Source organism: Cetorhinus maximus, chromosome 6, assembly GCF_964194155.1.
Source record: "Cetorhinus maximus chromosome 6, sCetMax3.hap1.1, whole genome shotgun sequence".
Classification (NCBI taxonomy): Eukaryota; Metazoa; Chordata; class Chondrichthyes; order Lamniformes; family Cetorhinidae; genus Cetorhinus; species Cetorhinus maximus.
Window position 1 is genome coordinate 133,378,564 of NC_135884.1, and position 26,303 is coordinate 133,404,866.

A 26,303-nucleotide genomic window follows, 5' to 3' on the forward strand; every position below is an offset into this window, starting at 1 on the left:
CCCTGACCAGTGCTATCTTATGTCCGCACTTAATTGGCTGGGGCAGGAAGTTCCACCTCAACATTAATTTGATTAGCAAAGTACTGCAGTCAGTCATAAATGGCAACAAAAGAGACAATTTCAGATTACTGTGATTGTCCGAATTTATCTGTCAATTTCATCTTAACAATGAGGAGGTTTAAGAGTATTAGCAGTAAAGAGAGGAAGTCAGAGCTTCAGTGTGAGTGACTATGGAGCTTTTAATGTAGTGAGAATTGGCCGTCCCCTATTTTCAGGTCTACATATACCTTTCATTAAGTCCAATGCTGAGATAGTCCTCTTCATAATACTTTAAAGGAAAATGTCAAAGTAGATGCAGAGGTTTAACAAAAGAGTAACAAAATATAATCTGATTTTGTTTGTCTAATTGAGGAAGCATAAATTTGCTGTTAATCACTTTATATTTGTTGTCGCTGATTTTGTTACCTCGCTGTAAGATGGAGCTTTTGTACAATAACATTTTTATGATGCTAAAGGATGATCTGCATGTGCGGAAACTTGGATAGTTGCTTTCTAGGGCCCTGAATACGTTGGTGTTAACTAACTTTCTTAAAACGCGGTTACATAACTAGCTGGTTTTTAAAGAGTATACAATACTGTAGCAATGATCTGCTAAATTTCTCATCGGGCTTTGTGCAGCTACTGTGGAACTAATCAGTGAAGTGCTATTGCAACAATGGAAATGTCAATTAGTGACTGACGAGTGCAAGAGTCTTGGACAGAATGAGTAGGTTTTGTAAACAAAAGGCTCCGGTATATAAACATATTCTAACTCTCAGACTAGCTGTGTAGTGAAATTTAAGAACTAGTGCAAAGTGACAAAATAATGAGAAATCTTGCCTATGCTGTTGAAGGCATTTGGATTAATAGTGAGGATGGCATTATGGAGTTTAAAAGGTGTTGCATATGTGTAACATGTACTTTGGGGTCAAAGGAAAATGCTAAATAAATGCATAAAAGGATTCTGTGCTCATAAAAGGGAAACCCTGCTATTCTGAAGCACAGTAAGTGACCGCTTAATTCAGAAAATACACTTTGCCATTACAGCTTGATGCAGCATTGTATTTGTCAGATGGAGGAAAAAGTAGCTTAGCTGATGATTTGGCAGTCAGTTTTTCAGAGCCTGTAATGTGGTTGTTGTTATGGTTACTGTTTCCTGCTTATGCTGCAGAGCTCCCAGCATTACTAGAGTCTTCAGCAACTCCTTTTAATGAAAGTATGCAGTACACTTAATCCACTTGCCTGCATGTGAGCTCTCAAAGGCCTCAAATGACATCTTTGAACCACATATGACATGGTTAGAATGTTTCAGTGTTTTTATGAGAATAATACAAACCTTCTGGGAGCTTATTTCTCTCTGCTTTGCTGTTCACTTAATAATACTGAAGATTATGCATTGTAGACATTTACAGTATCAATATTAAAAAAGGGACACTATAAAAAAAATGAAGAGAGCAGTCCTTTTATTATAATGCACTTAGTTGAAGAATGCTAATTCATTACTGACTGTGATTCTGAGATGTGATATATATTATGGATTTCCATTCTTCTGTAAAACATTTTGGCTTCGATAATAAATAATTTCAAAATATTATTACTGTCTTTATCTCTGAAATACAATTGCAGTGTGCCTTAAAGCTAGAGTGTTTCTTCATGAAGTACGTACACCTTTCAGCCTGAGGCCATACATAATGCAGGATACTTGTATGAACGCATTAGCATCTGGAAGGATCAACCAATACATAGGCCCTCGAGCTGTGTAATGCAATATGTGCCTAAAATTGAAGTGCAGCTGAAATTTTGCTTGTTGTATGTAAAATGTTGAATGCCTCTCTTGCAAAATTCACTTTTGTGTACAGCTGTGTTAGTGCCAATAGCTTCTAACATGTGATTCTTGTGCAGCTAGCCACAACTGCAAAGGGAGTGTGCCAGATTCATTGAGACCAGCGGCCAAAAAGACCTAGGGCAGAATTTTCTGGATGGCTTGGGGGGGTAGGGGGGGTAGGGGGGGGGCAGCAGATGCGTAGCAGCGATTGGGTCCGCGCCGCCATTTTACGCGGGCGGGCCAATTAAGGCCCACCCAGCGTACTTCACGACTCCTGTGAATAGCGGGAGTGGGCAGGTGGCGGCGGGTGGGCTCAGCCCACTGGGTCCAATGGCGACCCGGCGGTATGTATAATGGAGAGCCTGGCAGCCTTGGAAAGGCTGCACTCAATGGCTGGGCGAAGGGCTCTGCAGAGGGGCAATGGAGGTGACGCAAGTCCAGAGGGTAGGCCATCGGGGCAGGCCAGGCTGGAGGGTAGGCCATCGGGGCAGGCCAGGCCGGAGGGTGGGCCATCGGGGCAGGCCAGGCCGGAGGGTGGGCAATCGGGGCAGGCCAGGCCAGAGGGTGGGCCATCGGGGCAGGCCAGGCCGGAGGGTAGGCCATCGGGGCAGGCCAGGCCGGAGGGTGGGCCATCGGGGCGGGGCAGGCCAGGCCGGAGGGTGGGCCATCGGGGCAGGCCAGGCCGGGGGGTAGGCCATCGGGGCAGGCCAGGCCAGAGGGTAGGCTATCGGGGCAGGCCAGACCGGAGGGTAGGCCATCGGAGCAGGCCAGGCCGGAGGGTAGGCCATCGGGGCAGGCCAGGCCATGGGGTAGGCCATCGGGGCAGGCCAGTCTGGAGGGTAGGGCTGGCTTGGGGGGCGGGGGGGCGGTGTGCCCTGCATTTTTCCGTTGACTGCCTCGCTGCCCTCCTTGAGGAGGTGGCAGCACGGTGGGAGGCCCTGGTACCCCAGGACACGAGGAGGAGGCCCCCCCCGCATGACAAAACGTGCCTGTGAGGGGGTGGCGGAGGTGGTGAGCTCCTGCGACGTGGTGCGGCGCACCTGGATCCAGTGTCACAAGCGCTTCAACGACTTGTTGCACTCTGGAAGGGCGAGGACAATGTTGGCATTGGTCACTTAACCCAGCAGGTCGGCTTTCCCCCCTGGTGCACCCCCCACCCCCCCAAGTCTGAGTGCAGTGACTGCATTGAATCATTGACAGCATGTGTCCTTTGCTGGGTGGGCCAGCAGATATTGCCCATGCCGAGGTCACCCTGAGAGGGTGGTGAAAAGATGGGCCCTGCACCCGCAGCATGTGGTACACTAAGGCCCACACAACTGTTTTGGGGGCAACCTGGAGGAGCTGCGCCTAGGCGTAGTGCTGGAACTGCAGGACATGTCCAAGTCAGGGTGATGAGATGCTGGGAGGGGAGCTTCAAGGTAGCGTGGCAACGAACCATCTGCTGCCCTCTGCACTCCATGTGCTTGCGCCTCCTTGCTATGGAAGGATATACCGTGTGGTGCCTAATGTGATGTAGGCAGCATGTGGCCAAGGGTTGGGTGGGGGGGTGGGAAACAGGCCTAGTACCTTTGTGTGAGTGTTCGGCAGCAGCGGTTTGAGGAGACACTGAAGCCCTGCAATGTCTCACTCAGGTTGGGGTGGGCCGTACGTGAAGAGAGTCCATGTACAATATGCACAAATCAATGCTCGTCTCTCATTTTCAGGAGGAGAATGCCCATAACGCGGCAGAACGTATGAGGGTTGGTGGCAGCCAGGCACAGTTAGTTATTCTCAGCCGGTTTGAACAGGAGGCCCTGGATTTGGAGAGGCGCCATGTGCCCAGGTGTCCACTGGTGTCGGTGAGGCTGAGATGCCGCGGCCAGGCATGTATGCCCAACAGTGAGGTCAGCATTGTTCTCCAACAGCCATAGCAGTGCTGAATGTTCAGTGATTTAATTTTGCAATGTGGCTTGACCATTGGTTATGGAAAGATGAGCTCAGAATGATCCGGGGGACAGGGCTGCACATTGACATTGTCTCCACGTTAACTGATCCAATGTCCTTGTTCTTCCTTTCAGCATCAGTGGAGCTGGGCCAGGAGGAGGAGCAGCAGAGGACCCCTCTCACACCTGAGGGCCCTGAAGTCTCACCAGTGTAACACCATCTCTGCCAGGCAGGCACCAGCGCAGATACTAGCACCTCGGTGGGAGTTAGAACAACAGCTAGTGTCCCGGGGCACAGCAGTGAGGGCACTTCACAGTTGCTGGAGGAGCTGGCAGACACAGAAAGTGCCAATGCGCCAATAGTCGGAGGACTGCAGGGCATCAGGCACATCCTCAGTCAGTGCCTGATGATGTGCCTCTGGAGTCGTCCGCTACGCAGCAGGGGCATGAAATGTGGCCGGGTGTGCGGGAGCATTGGGGGAGATACATGAGGCTATGCTTGGCTTGGTCTCCGTGGTGGAGGAGTCTACGCGGATGATCGCCGAAGCAATGAGCCACATGTCCGAGCGCCATGCGTCCTCCATGGAGAGAGTGGCGACTCTCGTGGAGAGCCTCCTCCAGGACACCCATCAGGGCTTCCTGGGGATGCGCTCTGACCAGCAAGCCCTCAGATTGGCATTGACCTCAGCTGGTCAGTGCCAGTGTGGGAGATGGCCTGGGCACTGAGTTTCCCAGCTCGGTGCCCATCCATCCACAGTGAGCAGGGAGGTCCAAAGTAACCTCACGTCGGCACAGCAGTTGCCTGGCGTCTCTGCGGGCTCCTCTCAGGGCGCTCCGGATGAGGGCGGCAGCTCCTATGCCTCTCTCTCAGTGACCATAGCATCCGGTGAGGCTGCAATGACTGGGGAGATGTCAGCTGTGGAACTGGCAGATTCCTCCCAGGCTGGGCCAGCACAGGCTCCACTGGCCAGAGGATGACCACCAAGGTCATCGAGGCCAACAGGACTGCAGAGTCAGCAGGGTGTCTCAGATGCCAGTCCTAACGAGGGGGCAGCACCAAGATGTAGCACCCGGAAACATAAACATAAAGCATCTTAGGCACACCACGGGTTTATTACTGGTGCTTTTGTGTTGGCCCGAGATGGGGTCTTTATGATTTGCTTTGATTTGAAACACCCTTGTCAGTTTGTTTCATTAAGTTTCTTTTGCCTGTGATATTAAATTCAGACATGTGACCATGGCTGAGGGTGCCTCATTTCTTCTGGATGTGTATGATTTCCAAAAATGTTAGGAGTACTATATGGGACATTAAACTTTATTAACAAGGCCCTTAGTTACTGTTCCTAACCTGGAAGATTTAGCACTTAGGTATCGAGTATGGAGCCTACAGCCCAGGCTTATCCTGGAGTCCCATCTGCAATGTGCTAGCTGAAGGTTCATTAGATTAAAGCCTCCCGGGTGTCCCTGCCTCCCTGCAGTATGCCCGGGTCAGCGTCTACCCCCTCAGCACTTCCCTGTGCATGCACATCCTTGGACTCACTGCCGGACTCATCGTGTGCAGCTGCAGTCACTGCGTCGACATCTTCATCGTCCACTGCATCCCCCCTTTCCAGCGCAAGATTGTGGAGAGTGCAGCATGCAGCCAGAAACACACGATCTGCGGGGTACTGAAGTGCGACCCCTGAACGGTCCAGGCCTCGGACGCACATCTTGAGAAGACCAATGGCTCTCTCCACCACAGCCCTTGTGGACGCGTGTCTCCTATTATACCGCTGCTCAGCTTCTGTTCTTGGATGGCGGAGAGGCATCATGAGCCACCTTCTGAGGGTATAGCCCTTGTCACCCAGCAGCCATCCATCAAGCTGGACTGGAGCACTGAAGAGCCCCAGCACCTGGGAGTGTCTGAGGATGTAGGTGTCGTGGGAGCTGCCTGGGTACCTTGCACAGACTTGTAGAATCAGCATCCTGTGATCACACACTATCTGCATGTTCATGGAGTGGAAGCCCTTCCTGTTGACGAAGGCAATGGGCTGACCTGCTGGTGCCTTGATGGCCACATGTGTGCAGTCTATTGCACCCTAGACACGGGAGAAGCCAGCAATGGCTGAGAAGCCTCTGGCTCGCTGTGCCTGACTTGCCTGGTCGCAGCGGAAGTGGATGAAGGTCAATGCACATCTGAACAGAGCGTCTGTAACCTGCTTGACACAAGTGTGGACAGCAAAGATCACCCATTGAGCCCTGGAAGGAGCCAGAGGCATAGAAGTTGAGGGGAACTGTGAGCTTCAGAGCCGCTGGCATGGGGTGTCCACCCACACAGTTTGGAGGTATCTCAGGGCCAATCATCTGACAGATATAGTTGACTGTCTCCCTTGAGAGGCGGAGCCTCCTTCGGCACTGCACCTCAGACATATTGAGGTAGCTGCTTCGCTGCCTGTATACCCTGGCAGCAGGTTAGTGGCGTCTTCTGCGGCCCCTTCCGCCTTGGTGTACCTCTTGGCCCTGTGCCCCTTGTGCCTGCGCCCGTCCTCCCAAAGGTGGCTCCCCTGGAGACTGAATGTGCGCTCCTGGCCTCCTCCCCCTTCTAGCCCTCCCTCCCTCCTCAGAGGAGGTGCCTCCAGTGGCGAGTTCAGCTCCCATTCCCAGGCTATGGGAAGGCTTCCTGAAACCTGCAGGCCCAAAAATGATTCCTCACTGCAGAGTGCTGACCTGAGGGTTAAGAGTCCAGACAAAGCAGCTGGTATGCATTTTGAAGTAAGATCACACAGACAAGTTTCTAAAACTTTGAAAAATCAATACTCGCGACCTCAGTGAACTCTCTTATCCTGCCCATGGATGAGGTTTATACAAACATGCCCTACCTGCCTGCCTGTTGCGACCGTGCACCGACCTGAAGATTGCACGGGCGCCAAAAAATCAGTGTCGCGTGTGGAGTCAAGGGCCTTAAGTGGCCCATTAATTAATGGTGGGACCGCAGCGGATATCATCTCATGCCCGCCCAACGAAATATCGCGATGGCGCTCGGTGACATCGGGACGCTCACCTGACGTCACCACACGTCACTTTACACGCGGACGTACGGGGTCCGCCCCCGCACACCAACTGGAAAATTCTGCCCCTAGTAAATAAGATTGGATCGGCCCAGCCATCTTCATTGTGATTCTGGCAAGTTTATTTGGTGTTGCCGCCAGCTGCACTGGGAGCCAGTGGCACCAACATGGCAGTACCACAGTGCGATGTATTTTATACATTGCAGGCAGCCTTATAACTGGTAATCGGAAACTGGTGCCTAACATATGAAATTCTTCTTCAGCTAGTTTATTTGAAAGCTGAAAAAGCAGAGCAGTCTGCTGTCATGTATTTTCATGAAGTCATTGTGACACAGCAACAATAGAATATTGTTGGCAACCCTTGAGGAACATGATAGAATAATGCATTGGCCGCTGTTTATGGAATGAGCAGCTGAAAAACTGATGGTGTGCATCAGAATCCATAATACTTGTGTTGAAGTTCAGTGGTGATACTTTCTGGAACTTCAACGGGAATATTGTGATGTCATATGGGGCCAATAAACTAGCAATTGAGCAACAGATTAAAAATTAATAATCTAACAGAAATTAATCACATTGCAAATTAAATAAGTGGCAGTTCAGCAGCATTGATAATTTCAGTTCACAGACCTAGGCTTGAAGTCACATGGGTCTCTCCATAGGAAAATTTATAAATCTGCAGCAAGTCATCTTCAGAGCAGAGGGAATCTTGCCAATCACTGACCGCTTCCCACACTATTTAAGCACGCTTCATCTGAGTTTACCTAGGTTGCCCACTGATAGCATTTGAAGAGTCCTCTGTGCCAGCCTTTCCAACAGAGGAGCACAGAGTAGATGCCAACTTGCTTGAAAAGACAAATTGATTAGGTAAGACATTTAGAAGTTATGTGAATTCCAGCTTTGATTGAGTATCCAAAGTAGACTTATATCTGCATAGTTTCACCAAACTATGAGGGGGTTCTGAAAAAATTATGAGTTTAACCATCAATCTGTTTTACGTTTCTCAGCCTTCATGTAGCTTTTGCAATGCAAGTATATATGTTTATTCATGATTGCTTAATCCCTTATTTGCAAGGCTGTTCACATGAAGATAATACTTTAAATTTTTGAAATCTGTATGAAGCGATGTCATTTCTTTATGTACTATGCATAAAGGTGTTCTTTTGTCTGTCTAGCTCAAATGCAGGTAATGAAAATGATCATGCTTCATTAAGCAGGAGCCCTGTGAGATGACAGCCATTTTGAACTATGTTTGCCAATTAAATCATCTAAATTAAAAGTGACCTTGGGATTTCTCTGGTAGTTGCCAGCTGATAGCTAAAGAAGCAGTTTTTTTTTCAAGTAAATCAACTTCAAAATGGAAATGAGTGTGGGAGGAATACTTGGGAAAAAAAGGTGCTTAACCTCTTCCAGTCCAAATCTTTCTCTAGAATAAATATATTGTATAATGTTAATTGTGGGATTTGCAGTATGAGTTTGTTTTATTTATCATCTAATTGATCATTAAGTCCAGTAATGCGCATAAACCCCATCAAGAATTGATTTACAAGAACAGTTTCCTATGTTAGGTTGGTTCACCTAGATTGTAATTCAAAAAATTACATTGTCTTTATGAAATACTCCAGCCTTCCTGTAAAGTTGCAGTATTGTTCTGATCAAATTCTTTCAGATATTGGAGCAGTTCTAGCCATTAAAGCAGACTAGGAGGCTCTGCAATATGTGCATCCTCTTCTGTTTCAATATATACAGTAATAAATAACTAAAATAAAGTAATCTCCAGTGCAAATGAGGCAAATCTAATCTTGTGTAGGTTTCATTACTGAATTGAATTCATACAGGTTAAGAGATATAAATCTCTTCGATAACATAATGAGTCTCTGTTTCTGGTGGGGACCTTTGCCCATTGGGCAGTAACAAATGTAGAGCTCGGGCTCATGTAGCAAACTATTTTCTAAGCAAACTGTAACCCATGTACGCCACATTGGCAGATTCAGCGGCTGACAAGTGAGGTATGCTGCCAGCACTGCACTTTCAATTTTCCCACGGGTGCCTTTGAATTTTTCTAAACAATGGAAGATTTTTTTCTTAAATTTAGCTTTGGAATTTGGGTGTTGTTGGCAGCCTAGCCTTTAGTACCCATTCCTATTTACCCTTTAAGGCAGTGGTGTATGTGCATATGGTGAAGGTATTTCCACGATGCTTTAAGGTAGGGAGTTCTGGGATTTTGACCCAGCAATAATAAGGAACAACAATATATGTTCATATCAAGATGGTGTGGGACTTGGAGGGGAAACTTGCAGGTGATGGCAGTCAAATGTGCTAGCTGCCTTTGCCCATTTCTCAGTGGTGGAGATCACTGGCTTGGGAGGTGTTGCCAAACAGGCTTTAGTGAGTTGCAGGACTGCATCCGATAGATTACACATACTGAACGTAAGAAATAGACCATACAACCCCATGAGCTGCTCCACCATTCAATAAGATTATGGCTGATCACTGACCTCAGTTCTACTTTCCTGCCCAATCTCCTTATTCCTTGATTCTCCAGTAACCACATTACCACTGCAGCCACATTATACCAGTGTTGGGGGTCAATGAATGTTTAGGCCAATTGAGCAGGCTGTTTTGTGCTGACTGACATTGATTTTCTTGAGTGTTGTTGCAGCAACCCACCCAGGCAAGTGGAGAGTATTCCATCATACTTCTAATTTCTGCCTTGTAAGTGATGGATAGGTTTTGGGGAATCAGAAGTTCAACCATTCGCCATAGATATCCAGCTTCTGACCTACTCTATTAGCCAGTTCTCATAAATGGCCATTCCTCCAGGAGTCTGATGGTGCTCGTAATGGGAATGCCATTGAATGTCAAGGGGAGATGGTTAGGCTTTCTCTCATTGGGAATGGCTATTGCTCGGCATTTGTGTGGCAGTAAGGTTACTTGTGACTTAACTGCCCAAACCTGGATGCTATCCTGCTTGCAGGTATTTTCACCTTTATTATCTGAAGAATTACAAATGGAGTTGAACACGAGATCATCAGTGAATAGCCACACTTCTGACCTTATGATGCAGAGAATACGATTGATAAAGCAGTTGAAGATACTTGAGCCTAAGATGCTGTCTTGAGGAGCTTCTGTAGTGAATTCCTGGGGCTAAGACGGTTGGCCTCTCAAAATCACAGCCATTTTATTTTGTGGCAGGTATGACTACAATCAGTGGAGCATTTCCCCCTCGTCCCCATTGAGTTCAGTTCCACTTGGACTCCTTGGTGCCACAGAAAGCTGAATATTGTCTTGGTGTCAAGAAAATCACTCTCATCTCACCTCTGGAATTCAACATTTAGATCTGGAGCCAAGTTTTGTGTTGTGTTTCTGAAAAAAATATGTATTGACATGTATATTGGTGGGTCAGAGTGTAAATGCCTGGCCACTGTGGACCTGAGCCATTCTGGCCAGGAATATCCTAGGTTTGAGCCATGGTTCTCAGCAGGAGTTCCACAATTGAAGTCAGATTCCTGGGTGAAAAGATGAAAAAAGTATCCAGGTTTCTGTTCATGATCACTATTCAATGAACCCTGCTGGAAGGTACGCGTGTGGAGCTGAGCGACATGTGAATAGAAATGGACACGTGTGCAGGTAGGTGGCGCGTGTCTGGAGATGGTCAATGAGGATAAGATCAGCTGTGATGCCCTGCGTGATTGTGTAGTTTGCTGAAACCCATCACTAGGGCTAACACAGGAGAAATAGTCACGTTTGCAAGATGCTTGAGAACTGCCGATACGCCTGGATTCATATTGCATCAAGGCTCAGCTTCTTCAGGAAGAAAAGAAACGTATCGAATGGATATTTCCGCTGGGGACATGATCCCTTTAAGCATATCATAGAATACCCCATATGGGTCTACCTGGTAAATTTGCCAGTCTCCGTTCAGTGAGTAAATACCATTAAAATAATTTAACTCTGAACTGAACACACTCATTACCAAATTCAATTGTCGACTTTAATGTAAACAAGGCACGTGGCTAAAGTAAATATGCTCATAATGGTGCTCTGGCAGGTTAACTTTTGTCAGGTAGTATACATTTTCTCAATTTCCTGCCAGAAATACAAGCATGACCATTTAGGTTGTAAGAAAGATTAATTTGATTTTTTTTAATTGATAGCAATGTGTAAAATTCTAGAATCAGCATAAGAAATAGGAAAATCAAGGGCCAAATTTTAATCCAATAAGTCCAGTTGGAATGGATCAAGTGAGCAGTAAAAATTCAGAAATTCACTTACTGTCCCAATTTAAGTCACGAGTTAACTTTGGTGGCAAATGTATCTGTTAGAAAGCAACAAGTGCCTCATTACCAAATACACAAAGGGATCAAATCTTGGAATTAAGGCCCCAATGTGATTTTAATTGCGTGGGTCAGAAATCCTGTCCAACAGCAAATTCACTGAGTGAAACCTTCTGGGATGAGCTTCATAAACTGGCTGAGATGATCGGAAGATGCGTTTAAAAGGGCAATCACCTGAGGTGCCATTGTGGTCAGTGGGTTTTCAAGGCAGTTCTGAGCTTGGCCATTGCTTCTTTCTAATTTTCCCCTTGCTTGTCTACTTATCATGGGTGTTATTATTGATTCATTTCTTTGAGCGGGTGAAACGTTAAAGGAGGGGGAGCAGCAGGACTTCCGACAACCAGCTGGGCCTGTTCGAGCATTGGAAGTGAGAGGAGCTGCTCCTCAAAGGCTTTACCAGGCTACAGTATTTATAGGACAGCAGTTAGTTCCTTGGATATTCTTGATGGGCAGTGTAGGAGGATGGTGTGCTTCATAGCATCATGGGATGGTTTCAGTACAGAAGGCCATTCAGCCCATTGAATCTACACTGGCTTTCTGAAAGAGCATATGATTCCATGACCTGCTGTGCATAAATACATAAAGCAGCTCACCAAATGCCCCCTTTGCCACAGCAAACCAGTGCTTTACCTTCCTAATGGACACCAACACTCAGATTGTGAGAACTCAGGGATCTGCAGAGTGACAGGCTTCCCTTCTGTCCTGGGCATAATTGACTGCCCTCATTCAGCCACCAGGGTATATGAACAGGAAGGACTTCCACTCCTCAATGTTCAACTGGTGTGCTATCATCACAGAAGCATCGTGCAGGCATGTGCCCATTTTGTTGGCAGCTGGCATGGTATCTTAATCCTGTGGCACTCACCTATATCCTTTGGGGTATTTCCATCCACCCAGGATGAAGAGAGGATGGCTGCAAGGAGACGTGATACCAGCACCTCAGAACACCTTGCTGATGATACCCCCCCCCGCCACAACCCTGCCACACCCGAACAGCTCAGGTACAGTCAGAGTCACAGGACCATCAGAAGCATGCCATTGGCCTTTTGAAGCTAAGATTTAGATGCTTCGATCGCTCAGAGGGTTCTGTACCCCGTGGCTTAGTCAAAGTGGATCGTATCATTGCAGTTTCCAACAATCTGAAGAATCTGGCAATGCAAAGAGGGTTGAAGTTGCAGTAAACACAGCAACAAGAAGAAGGATCAACAGACAAGGTAGATTTAGATAAAGGCAAATGAGAACGACAAGACGTAGGGGCAGAACAGCACGCTGCAGCTAGACAGACCAGTGAGCAGTTGATAGAACAGTACTTCCCCAATCCCCTTCCTTGAAAAGTGACAAAAAGCCCCTCCGCGTTTACAGTTTTTGTTCCCCTTTCACTACTCCTTTGATCCTGTTTCTACATGTGGAGCCTGTTCAGGTGCTTGTGGCCATTGACACTGAGAGCTGTGCTGCAGACAACAGAACTTGACTTCTGGCAGGACAGCCTTGCTCAGCTGCCTTTCTGGCACAGTGGTTTATATTGGCTGGCAGGTGGCAAAGGAGCAGATGTGCTGACATCCTGAGAGCGAACAGTTCTGCTGCTCCCATTGGACCACTGCTATTTCCATAGGGCCGCAGTTCATCGCTCCCACTGATCTCACCAGTTTATAGCTGTTGATGCAGAGTTTCACAAACTGAAACATCTCCCCTGTATCACAGACACCCATTGCATGCAATTTCTGTTAAAATGTGAAAAATATTAGACAATGTAATAATTTAATTCACCAATCGTATTTGTACAGCTATCTTCTGTTTTCATTATTTTAAACTTCTCTGAATTCAGCATTTCAATCTCTGTTGACAAATGACTGACCAGTCTTTAGCTATTGCTTTGCAAAAGGGTTAATGACTGTAAAATGTGTCCTCTGATTAAAATGCAGAGTAGCAAGAGAACTTGATTATTATTTTTCAACAGTTAATTGAATGAAAGTGAAGGCAAGCACTGTGCAGCCACACTGCTTTCTCTAAACTTAATCACTGATTATGATTAAATAGGTTCTGTGTAATAACAGAGTTGATGAATTTTTGTCTATTCTTGCTGTCATTCACACATGATTGACTTTCACCTTTCAAGTACAAAAGTCAATTTTTGCATCATGGCAGCTAAAGCTTACATTCTAATTTCAATATTGCATTAGAATATCCAAATATTATTTTTCCAACTGGTTTTCACTTGCAGGAATGCAGTTTGAAAGACCATTATTATTCAACGAAACTTTAAGTGTTTGCTCCAAGTGAGGTTATCTCACTCATCCATTTAGCCCAGAAAACTTACCTTCTCTATGTTTGCCAATTTGTGTAGTTAATGACCTCTGTATTGCAGAAGTTGATGTGTTATTACCATGTAAATAAGTGTTGAACAGGTTTACTTTTGCACAAATGATGCTTATATATTGGATTGCCGCTAGGATAATGCTCCCCTATCTTGACACTCAAAATTTCTTAGAACTGCTAAAATTGCTGATGCAATAGATCCATCCTCCTTTGTCACAATAACATTGTATACTGTTATTAAATTTGTTAGTTATATTTGACTGAAAGGAATCAATACACAGTTTGCCTGAGAAATTCAGATTCGTTGAGCAGATATGTGGATGGCATCACCAATAGTCAGAATCCCTTAGCTCCCACTGTGCCATTGTCACATCCAAGTGAAGGATATTTTCTCTCAGAGAAGCTGTTAAGTGCCCTGTGGTGTGGTGTCTAACCCCAAATCTATCTGCTACATATTTCACCAGTTGATAATGAGCCTCTCTGATGTTTTCATTGGTTTTTCGCAGGTTTTTGAGTACAGTGAAGCACCCAAACTTGTCGATGCCAATAGGATGCTGAACATAATGTACTTCTGTTGGCCAGTTTGTAGAGCAGCTGTACTATGAAAACTATCTGTTTAGTATTCAGTACAGTATGCCTAAGGAATTAAAAAGGCTTGCATCTATACAGCACCTTTCATGACCATAGGACATCCCAAAATGCTTTATGGCCAGTAAAGTATTAACTTTGACGTGTAGTCACTGTTGTAATGTAGGTAATATAAGGTGTAAAGTTTTCAAAATAGATCAAAATAAGCTAAATATAGTTGTTTAAATAGTCGTACATTTTTTTTAAATTGTAAATAAGACAAGGACTATCCCTGATAGCCTTAGTATATAAGAAGCTCATAATAACCATTTTTAAACATATTTTACACTGTGTCACTCTGTGACCACGGCCTTTAAAGAATCATGGGCTGTTTTTCAAAAGTAACTGATGACTGTGGGCTAACCATCATCTTAAGGAAGACAGAGATAACCCACCAACCATCACCAAATTCTGACCATACCCCACCTACTATAACTATCGGTAACACAACCCTAAAGGCTGTAGATAATTAGATCCATCTTGGAAGCACTATCTCCAGAAGAGTGTGTATTGACAGCGAGGTGGCAAATAGAATTGCCAGAGCAAATTCAGCATTTGCTCATTTATGCAAGAGACTGGAGGAAATGAGATATCAAACTTTACAACAAAAATTGCTGCGTACAAACAAAAACAGAAAATGCTGGAAAAGATCAGCAGATCTGGCAGCATCTGTGGAGAGTTAACATTTCAAGTCCAATATGACTCTTCTTTGGAACTGAAGAGAGGTAGCTACCTCTCTGGACTCAACACGTTAACTCTGTTCCTCGCTCCACAGATGCCGCCAGACCTGCTGAGTTTTCCAGCATTTTCTGTTCTTGTTTCAAATTTCCAGCATCCGCAGTTTTTTGCTTTGATTGCTGTGTACAAAGCTGTGGTAGTACCTACCTTCCTATATGCCTGCATCACATGGAATACCTACCCCAAACACGTTAAGCAGCTGGACAGTTTCCACATGAGATGCATTCAGAACATCATGGGCATCAAATGGGAGGACAAAATGCCCCACACTGAGGCTGAAATGTCAGGAATTAAAGCGCTCATCCTCAGAGCCCAGCTTGGATGGAGTGGACATATGGTAGGTATGACTGATGATAAAAGCCCTAAGGTGGTCATGTATTCACAATTTAAATGTGGACGTTGCCTGTGAGATAGGCTGAGATTAAGGTTCAAGGATTCCTTGAAGGCGAATCTCAGGCAATGTGGCATGTCCACCACAAACTGGGAGAAAAATGCACAAGAAAGAACCACCTGGGGAGCAATCTCAAGTAGTGTTGTTGTTTCCTTCAAACAGCAAAGAATTCAGGCAGCAAAGGACTAAAGGCTAGCTGGAAATACTGGGCAGTCCCAACAAAATCAGGCAATTCATCCTCACCCACACTGTGGAAAGCCTTTCAAGTCTGCAATCAGGTTCCAGAGGCATGTTAGAACATACAACAGATGACTCTACGCACGCAAGAAATGGTCATCTTCGATAACGAAGAGAAACCAGCGATGATTTTACCACTTAAGCAGGTCCTTCATGTTACCTACCTAAAACAAGTTATTGCTCAACCATAACAATTTTATTTTTTAAAACTTAAATGGAGGGCCAAATACCATAATATAGAAACTGAACTGGACCAACATACAAATACTGTGGTTACAAGAGCAGGTCAGAGGCTACAAATTTTGTGGCAAGGCACAAGTCAGGACCGCGATGGAATACTGTCCACTTGCCTGGATCAGTGCAGCTCCAGCAACACTCAAGAAGCTCAACACCATCCAGGACAAAGCAGCCCACTTGCTTGGTACCCACCCACCACCTTAAAAATTCACTCCCTCCACCACCAATGCACAAGTGCAGCAGTGGGGACCATCTACAAGATGCACTGCAGCAACTCACCACGGCTCCTTCGACAGCGCCCTCCAAACCTGTGACCTCTACCACCTAGAAGGACAAGGGCAGCAGATACAAGGGAACACCACCATCCGCGAGATCCCCTCCAAGTCACAAACCATCCTGACATGGAGCTGTATCGCTGTTCCTTCGCTGTTGCTGGGTCGAAATCCTGGAACTCCCTGACAACACTGTGAATGTTCCTACAACACATGGGCTGCAGAGGTTCAAGAAGGCAGCACCCCAACACCTTCTCAAGGGCAATTAGGGATGGGCAATAAATGTTGGCCAAGACAGCGATGCCCACATCCCATGAACAAATTAAAAAGGACATCACTAGGGTTGATAAGATGAGTAGGGAAGAAGATAAATCAACATTGTGTGAAACCAAACTTGAATTTTAAAGGCCTGTAAATTGTAGAAGGAAGGAAATATTGAGAGTTATAAAAAGTTTTTTTTAGGTCTTGAGGAGTTGGGGGGCAGGGGATGGCTGGGGGAGTGAATCTAATTCCGGATTTTTATTTGTGTCTTATCTTCAGTAAAGTAACAATGTAGGGAAGAGGACGGGTATGTGGGGCCCATGCTAGGAACTTAGAAGGAACGAAAGAAGAATGTTCAAAGGGGCAATAACCAGAGCGCTGAGGGAAAAGTTACTTGTGAGAATTAGCAGTCCACAAAGCAAATTAGGGAATTTAATTGAACAGTAAGAAATTTTACTGTAATTTTGAGAAAAAAAATGAAATTTAAAACCATTAATGATTTTGGCTTAACAAAATAATCAAGCCAGGGAAAGTTGTGCTTAATTTGTTCCCCATTAAGTTTTCTAGTTAATAACTTATAACATACTTTAAAGGATGATAGATATTTTAGAAGGATGGATTTAACAGCAATCTTTCTGGAAGTCAGGTAGGCACTCTTAGCTGGTCTTTAAATTGGTTACAACACATGACTTTGAATACACAATAAAAATGTTGTCAGTAATCAAAGTATGAATTTTATAAAAACAAGACTGATGAGTTTTGTCGGTGTAGGACTTTCCTGTGTTGTTCATCTTTTTCTCTCCACAGAAACTTGTATTCTTGGCGCATTATTTCAAAAATAATGTTATGTACTGAGTTCACAATGTGCTGTTGAAGCCTAATTTAACTAATCAGGTGCTTCTTACTAATAATTAAAGTTCTTCTATTTAGGTAACTACGCCAGAGATGATGATGCCAAGCACCATGTTTCTCCCTACAACTGTTCCAGAGAGAGAAAGCCATGCGGTGACTGCAACAAGCTCCAATACAGAAGACACCGCAAAGCTACTAGGTATGTTGGTTAATAGCAGCTATATGGGAATTTGCTCCATTATAAAATGCATTGTTGGGTACCTATCATTCTGCAGCTTGTACTGTCATTGTTTCCACACAAGTCAGGCTATAGAATGTAATGATTGTGCATTATCAGAGAAAAAAACCAAATGCTGCATATTGATTTAATTGTTTATTCTTAATGTCTCATGGCTCTACATTAACCATTGCTCACTTGCCTAGAGCAAGTAAGTATCATCTCATATTAGCCAAGTTTTGTCCATCACTTGCATAAGTAGGCAATATATAAGCAAATGACCCAAACTTGATAATTATACTACACACAAAATTCTGAAAATCCTGATTTAGATCAATTTCTAAAACAACTTCAAGTTAACAAAGAGCAAATCTCAGCATTTTTTCCCCCTCCACCTTGGGACTCTCTTAGATTGATATGTATCACACTTATCTTGACAAATGCTCTACTCTTGGATTCCTCTAGAGCAACATTGCAAAATGAAAATTTCCCGATTTTGGATGGAACATTGCTGCGTGGAATCTGCGTGTTTAGTCAATCAAATATTGGTTACGTGACCCAAAAGCTTGATAAGGGGTTAGGAAAATTGTGCAGGTTGTACGTTGGGCATCTGCTCCAGTATCTTTTTATGCTGCAGCCCAAAAGTTAAAATTAACCCTGCAGTATTTAGAGTTGAGTAAGTGTTTCAAGTGAGTGAGTCAGTTTGTGATGCTTTAGATTTAGTGCATCTGAAAAAAGAGGTTTGTTCTTGCCATTGCCAATTATTTTGTGATTTTGGGGCAAATGAGGCATCTTGTTCCACTGGTCAATATTCTGAAAGTTAATGTAGAGCCTTGTATCTGTTTATCAGTGTGAACCCCATAATCTGTACTTTCTTTAAGGTCAGATTGTGTCCTGAAAGATTTCTGTGAGGAAAAGTTATCAATTTACAGGCATGATTTTGTATTCTAAACCTCAGTATTTCAGCATCTTTGAATTTCAACATTATCTCAATTTTATAGTCCAGTTCAGTATCAGTAGTTTTATTCTGACACCTTCATTCTAGTAAGGGCACATTCAGTTTATAATGTGCCCTTTAACTCCTTCACTATTGAATATGCCATTTTTTTCATTTCTGCAGCTCCTGTTCCACGAAGATGGCATATAGTATTTTTTATTATAATTGTATTGAATTCAGACTGCAGGAAATGAATCTTAATGGCAATACAAAGTGAATGAAATGATCCGCTAGCAATTTTGAATTTGAACACCAAAGTATTTTGTAGAATTAGTTGTATTTATTGGAACTGAATCCCTTAATGTGGGAAACAAAATAGTTATTTCTATAAATTTATTAGTATAAGGGCTGCCTGATTTGTGTTCATCCAGGCTTGTTATTCCATCAGAATCTACCTTTGGCAAATGTCAGATTATGGAGTCACCACTGTTTTGGAAATGTTCTTCCTACTGGGTGTTGATTCAGAGTGCTAACAAAAGCAGCAGTTTCACGTTAGCGCTTAATTTTATTACATGCACCTAGCATTGCCTCATCAAAAACATCAGTGCCAACTTCAAAACACAATTTGTGCCTCAAAACTGGTTGTGCAGCCATTTCACTACATTCCAGCACAGTGGCAAAATAAGATGAATCTCAAAGTACGATAAATGATCTTATAATGAAATGTATGATATTGAAGACTAGCATATTAATAACACGGGTATATACAAAGCTGAATGCAAAGTAGCAGAAACATCTCTACCTCCGTAAATTATATGGCTGTTGGCCTTAGTTATTGGTTTCCCAAGGTTAAGAAAAGTAAACTCACGTAAATTATGTCAATTTGATCTGTTTTGAAAATCATTGAATATAAATTACTATTAAACATTTAAGGCATTTTAGTAAAGTGGTAACATTGTATTTTGGTATTGAGAGGTACAACGCACAAATGGTATTGTAAATCTAAAATTTTGGTCAGTATGGCGATTACAAATCTCATACTCAGTAAAAGCAAATTAGAAGTGGGGCTTATTAGAAATTACACTACCCACTGATAGTTCTCATTAAATTTGTTTTCATTAGAAACATCAGATCCACCAGAAAAGAGCAGTGTACCTTCGGAAAGTACAGAGCGTAGCATGGAACCAAAGTCTTCTGTTGACCAGAATTTAGTGAAGGATGATGCTGGGTTCCTGTGCTGGAAGAAAGGATGTAACCAGTTGTTTAAGACTTCCACTGCACTTCAGGCCCATTTCAATGAGATTCATGCAAAAAGGCCCCAACTACCTGTATCAGATCGTCATGTCTACAAATACCGCTGTAATCAGTGTAGCCTAGCCTTCAAGACCATTGAGAAACTCCAACTGCACTCTCAGTATCATGTAATTAGAGCTGCCACTATGTGCAGCTTGTGCCAGCGCAGCTTCCGTACCTTTCAAGCCTTGAAAAAGCACCTCGAGACGAGCCATCTGGAACTGAGTGAAAGTGACATCCAGCAGTTGTATAGTGGACTTGCAGTCAATGGTGACGTTATGGCCCTGGGTGATGCATCCCTCGGTGAAGATCAAGCCCTGGGGGCGGATGAAGATAAAGATGAGGAAAGTGATTCAGATGAGAAACAGAGCCCTGTTGGAAGTGATTCTGGATCTGTTCAAGAAGATTCTGGCTCTGAGCCAAAACGGGCTCTGCCATTTAGGAAAGGCCCTAATTTCACAATGGAGAAATTCCTGGATCCCTCTCGTCCCTATAAGTGCACAGTTTGTAAGGAGTCATTTACACAAAAGAACATCTTGCTTGTCCATTATAATTCTGTGTCCCACCTGCACAAGCTGAAAAGGGCACTTCAGGAATCTGCTACTGGTCAGTCTGAGCCAACGAGCAGCCCAGATAACAAGCCTTTTAAGTGTAACACATGCAATGTGGCCTATAGCCAAAGCTCAACCCTAGAGATCCATATGAGATCAGTGTTACACCAGACCAAAGCACGAGCAGCAAAGTTAGAAGCTGCTAGTAGCAGTGGAGGTGCTGGCAGTACCAGTAATACTACTTTAGGATTGTCAACATCTAGTCCGAGCCCAAGTGGCAATAGCAATGGTAATGCTGATATTAACATAAGTGGCAGTGGATGTGGAGTTACATATAGTGCTACCTCTAGCTTAGGTTTAATGAGTGGAAGCCAGATCGCTGCTGATTCCATCGGAACATGTACAATTAGCAACTCTGTTGCAACCAGCATTGCCACATCTTTAGAGCAGAAGGATGCCAGCAAGAGGAAAATAGCTGATATGATCACATCTCGGCAACAGACACAACAGCAGCAGGTGCAGACGTTGGCTCACGTTCATGCTCAAGCCCAGGCCCAGGCCCAGGTCCAGGCTCAGCTACAACAAGAACTTCAGCAAGCTGCTCTCTTCCAGCCCCAGCTCTTCAACCCAGCCTTACTACCGCATTTTCCCATGACCACTGAGGCTCTACTACAGCTCCAGCAGCAGCAGCTATTATTTCCATTTTATATTCCTGGAACAGAGTTCCAACTGAACCCAGAAATCAATATACCAGCAAGCAGTGCTACATTGACAATGCCGGGGACAAATACTTTGCTTGAAGATGTGAAACCCCATACTCAAAATCTACAGCATCAATTGATTCAGCAACAAGGGCAGCAGCCTTCTCTAACACAGCAGCATACAAATTTGCTTCAACAAAGCCAACAGCTGGACAAGAAACCAAAAGCAGTTATAAAAGACAAAGACAAAGATGGGCACAAAGACAAAGACATTTCTGAGAAATCTGATGAAGGGTCGATGTTGAAGGAAATTTCCATGGAGGCACATAAATCCAAAGATAGGAAAGACCAAACTGCACATAGTGGGAATGAATCTTCCTTACTCCCTCCTCGAATTCCCTCTGATGCTCGTGGTAATGCCACCAAAGCTTTGCTTGAAAATTTTGGGTTTGAACTTGTCATTCAGTACAATGAAAACAAACAAAAAGTTCAAAAGAAAAGTAAAAATGGCTTGAGTGATAATGTGGATAAATTGGAGTGTGACACTTGTGGAAAATTGTTCTCTAATATTTTAATCTTAAAGAGCCACCAAGAGCATGTGCATCAGCAATTTTTACCATTTGAAGAGCTTGAGCAGTTTGCCAAACAGTATAGAGACAACTATGATAAACTGTATCCCCTGAGGCCACAAACGCCTGAACCCCCTCCCCCACCCCCACCGCCACCACCACCCCCACCTCCTCCACCAGCACCACCTCAACCATCTACTGCTCAGAATCTTACATCTACTGCCCCACCTCACACACCACCTGCTATTTCAACCTCACAGCCCTCTGTATCAATTTCTCAACTCTCCATGCCAATGGACTTGCCTATTTTTTCACCTCTCCTGATGCAGTCAATGCCTTTGCAATCTTTACCACCACAAATCCCCTCCCAGCTAACACCAGTGGACCCAAAACCTGCAGACCTGGCTCAGCTTTATCAACAGCAGCTTAACCCCAATCTGCTTCAGCAACAGCAGAACAAGCGGCCACGGACACGCATCACAGATGAACAGCTCAAAATCCTCAGAGGGTACTTTGATATAAATAATTCACCAAATGAGGACCAAATCAAAGAAATGTCTGACAAGTCAGGGTTGCCACAGAAGGTAATAAAGCACTGGTTCCGAAATACATTGTTTAAAGAACGACAGCGTAACAAAGACTCACCATACAACTTCAACAATCCTCCCGTTACATCACTTGAAGATCTTAAGGCAGATTCAAAGCCTCCCTCCCCAGAACCTGCAAGGGCTGAGTATTACAGAAGCAATCGATCAACTAGGACAAGATTTACTGACTATCAGCTGCGTGTCTTGCAGGATTTCTTTGATGCCAATGCTTATCCAAAAGATGATGAATTTGAGCAACTTTCTAATTTGCTGAACCTTCCAACCCGCGTAATTGTGGTTTGGTTTCAAAACGCGCGACAGAAGGCACGCAAAAACTATGAGAATCAGGGTGACGGAAAGGAGGGTGAACGTCGTGAGCTGTCAAATGATCGTTACATTCGCACAAATAATTTGAATTACCAATGTAAAAAATGCAGTTTGGTATTTCAACGTATCTTTGACCTCATTAAACACCAAAAAAAACTGTGCTATAAAGATGAAGATGATGATGGTCAATATGACAGTCAGACAGAGGACTCCATGGATGCATCGGAGATGTCAGGACCCTCTGCTTCATCTTGCAGCACTCCTATGACCTCAGCTGTCTGTGGTTCATCTTCAACGGCAACAGCAAACGTGAATTCTGGAAATATGCCTCGCTCCTCAACTGAGAAAGAGGAAGGTCCCCCTAACCCAGAGTTACCTGACGAGAAACCAAAGCAGCCTGAATCTCCTGATACACAGCAGCAGCATTCACAAGAGAAGCTGTTACAACCAAAACCTGAGGCACAGCAGCAGCAAGATCAGAAAACACAGGTAACACAGCAAAAGGCTCCACAGCTCTCATCACCTCCGCAGTTACAGCAGCAGTGCCCTGTACCCCAAGCCATCCCTAGCCCATCTCAACTTCCTCATGTTTCTTTAAACCCACTTCACACCTCAACACCACAACAGCTTGGAAGCCTACCTCCACAGATGATTCATTACCAGTGTGACCAATGCAAACTGGCATTTCCCACCTTTGATCTTTGGCAGGAACATCAACAGCTTCATTTCCTATCCGCACAAAACCAATTTGTACACCCTCAGTTCTTAGACCGGCCAATAGAGATGCCCTTCATGCTTTTTGACCCCACTAACCCTCTGCTAGCCAGTCAGATACTTTCTGGAACTCTACCTCAGATCCCGACGAGCTCTGCTTCTTCACCATCTACACCAAATTCCGCTATGAACACACTAAAAAGAAAACTGGAAGAAAAGGCAAGTGTTAGTCCGGGCGATAACGATAGTGGAAACAACGGCGATGAACCTCAGAGAGATAAGCGTTTAAGGACGACCATTACCCCAGAACAATTGGAAATCCTCTATCAGAAATACCTACTTGATTCAAACCCAACACGGAAAATGCTGGACCACATTGCACATGAAGTCGGCCTCAAAAAACGTGTTGTTCAAGTTTGGTTTCAGAACACCCGTGCTAGGGAAAGAAAGGGACAGTTTAGAGCTGTCGGTCCTGCACAAGCTCACAGGCGCTGTCCATTCTGCAGAGCCCTCTTTAAAGCTAAGACAGCACTGGAAGCGCACATCCGATCACGCCACTGGCATGAAGCTAAACGTGCCGGGTACAGCCTGATCATGTCTTCTGTTTTGTCAACTGATAGTGATGGAGGAAACTTATTGAAGGTAGATCCAACGGATTGCTCCAGTTTTGCCCAGCTTTCATCAATGAACAGTGACAGTCAGTCTGCTACTCTTTCACCGGTGAACAAGAGTGGAGAATTCTCACCCAAAGCTCTCCTTAGTCCATCATCTATCAAAGTGGAGGGGCTTGAGGAATTTGATGGTCCTACAATTTCTTCAGTGAACTTGGGATTTGACCAAACCAGGCTTGATAATGATGATTGTTCCTCAGTCAACACAGCTATTACTGACACTACAACCGGAGATGAAGCGAATGCAGACAATGACAGTGCAACAGGAATAATGGGTGAATCAAAACCTCTCCATTATCAAACAGAGGGTCTTCAGAGGATAGTGCAATCATCATTGCAAGAAAATGAAGACAGGATATCATCTGGCTTGGTCAGTCCATCACCTAGTTATTATGCTAAGGAGTTGGAAAATGATTGCACAGTTGATTACAGTGAGACATCAAGCCTTGCTGATCCCTCTTCACCTTGCCCTGGTGGAAGCAGCACATTGCAAAGGCATGCGGACAATGAACGTCCAGGGCAAAAACGCTTCCGTACTCAGATGACAAATCTCCAACTAAAGCTGTTGAAATCCTGCTTTAATGATTATCGAACACCAACCATGCTAGAATGTGAGGTTTTGGGAAATGAAATAGGGCTGCCAAAAAGAGTTGTTCAAGTGTGGTTCCAGAATGCTAGGGCTAAGGAGAAGAAATCCAAGCTGAATATGGCAAAACACTTTGGTATCAATCAGACTACTTATGAAGGACCCAAAGCAGAGTGCACTTTGTGTGGCATCAAGTATAGTGCCCGGCTGTCTGTGCGAGACCATATCTTTTCTCAGCAACATATCTCCAAAGTGAAGGAGACCATTGGAAGTCAGCTGGATAAGGAAGTTGAATACATTGATCCAGCTACTGTCCGCCGGCTCATGGCTCAACAAGAACTAGACCGTATTAAGAAGGCTAATGAGGTTCTTGGTTTGACGGCACAGCAGCAAACACTTCAGCAGCAAGGCTTGTTTGATAATCCACCTGTACAAGCTCTTAATCTTCCTACTGCCTACCCAACATTGCCAGGGATTTCACCTGTATTACTGCCAGGTGTGGGCAGTCCTTCATCTTTACCTGGCTTTACTTCATCTAACACAGGTGGGTAGCATTAATGGTTTAAGTTTGCATAACTTAGCTTTCTTGGTAGATTTCAATCTGATATTTGCCGACCATACAAATTTAACTTGTATCACCTGGAGTCAAATCCAGCCCAACAGATAGGATGAAGGTGTCCTGTCTCTGAAGGCTGCTACCAAAAAGGTTAATACAGATTGCAGAGGGTATAAATCCATAGCAATAAATTGATACAAGTTCGACATTAATTTTTTGCAATCTTGCTCAAGAAGGCACCAAGAATAGAATGTGGGAAATGGAAAACTAAGGGCAGAAATTTCAGGTCGGTCTGTGGGCGCATGCCCAGTCCACTCAAGCGTAAAATAGCACATGATGATGTTGGGCAAGTGTCCTAATGTCATCCCGCGCTTGCGTGATATTTCGGTTGGCGTGTGGGCGCAAAAGTCGGAGGTGCGCCTGCCAACAATTAAGAGGGCAGTTAAGCCCACTAAAGTTGTAATTGCCCCCAATTTTTCGTGGTCCGTCCAACCTCACAGTTGGCATACAGGTGAATCGGTCAGGCAGCTTTTGCATTTTTCGTGAAACCTCATCCAAGGGCAGGATGAGGTTTCCGTTATTAAATTTTTAAAAAATAAAAATCTATGGACAAAATTTTTATAATGTATATGTTCAGGGATTGTTTGTGATGCATGGACATTTTTGTTCTGATTTTAAAATCGTTATTTAATACTTTTGAAGTCTCCAGCTCCCTGAGGCAGCTCTCTGCCTTCAGGGAGCTTTGATTCCGCACTCGCCCGCACCCGCGCTTACGTCAGTGCCCTTCCTCCTCCCATCCCCACCCCGCAGCGCTGATCATTTCAGCACACGCTCCAGGCTGGCAGGCCATCAGTGGGCCAGCCAGGTGTGAAATCATGGTCAGGGGCCGATCACGGTTGGCGGTCTGTTCCCCAGCCGCTCCCGGACCTGCCGATTGCGCCCACCCGCCGAACTGAAAATTCTGCCCTCAGTGCTGGGAGGTGCTCCTCTGAGATTGAGGCTAAAGTACTTTGTCAAGACAAGCCAAATCTGACCCTGCAATGCTTTATCCACTATATGCAAAATGGAAAGTGTCCCTTCCGTGCATGTTACCCTTTCACTTTCACCACACGTACATACAATAAAGCTGAACCACAAAACAAAGCAAATTCAGTTATCATACTGAAGTAGCAACCATGTTGATGGAATAATCTCTCCAGCATGTAACTTGATAGTAGCTTACTTGTTGACAAGTAAGTAAGATGTGACATTGGCACTATTCTAGTCCATAGATTCATTTTATGATGTAGTGGATCAGGTATGGACTTAACATAGATTCATGTTTGTTAATTTAATAATAGCAGGGCACTTGACACTTGTTTGGAACAGGGTCATGTCAGCTGCAGGATCTACATTAAAAAAATTAGCAATGTTATTAAAAATATCAGCATAGTATGGTTAAATGGAGCAGATTGCGAAGAAGAAAATCTTTTGATATAATGTTACTCACCTTT

At 44.5% G+C, this 26,303-nt stretch overlaps 1 protein-coding gene across 1 annotated transcript in view; it reads left to right on the forward strand.

The window, feature by feature from the left end:
• The window catches only part of zfhx3b (zinc finger homeobox 3b), a 448,357-nt gene that overhangs the window by 414,986 nt on the left and 7,068 nt on the right, over positions 1-26,303 (forward strand). The window contains exons 8-9 of the mRNA XM_078544537.1: positions 17,180-17,300; positions 19,378-24,798. Coding sequence (XP_078400663.1) covers positions 17,180-17,300; positions 19,378-24,798 — 5,542 coding nt within the window. The remainder of the gene's footprint in view (positions 1-17,179; positions 17,301-19,377; positions 24,799-26,303) is intronic.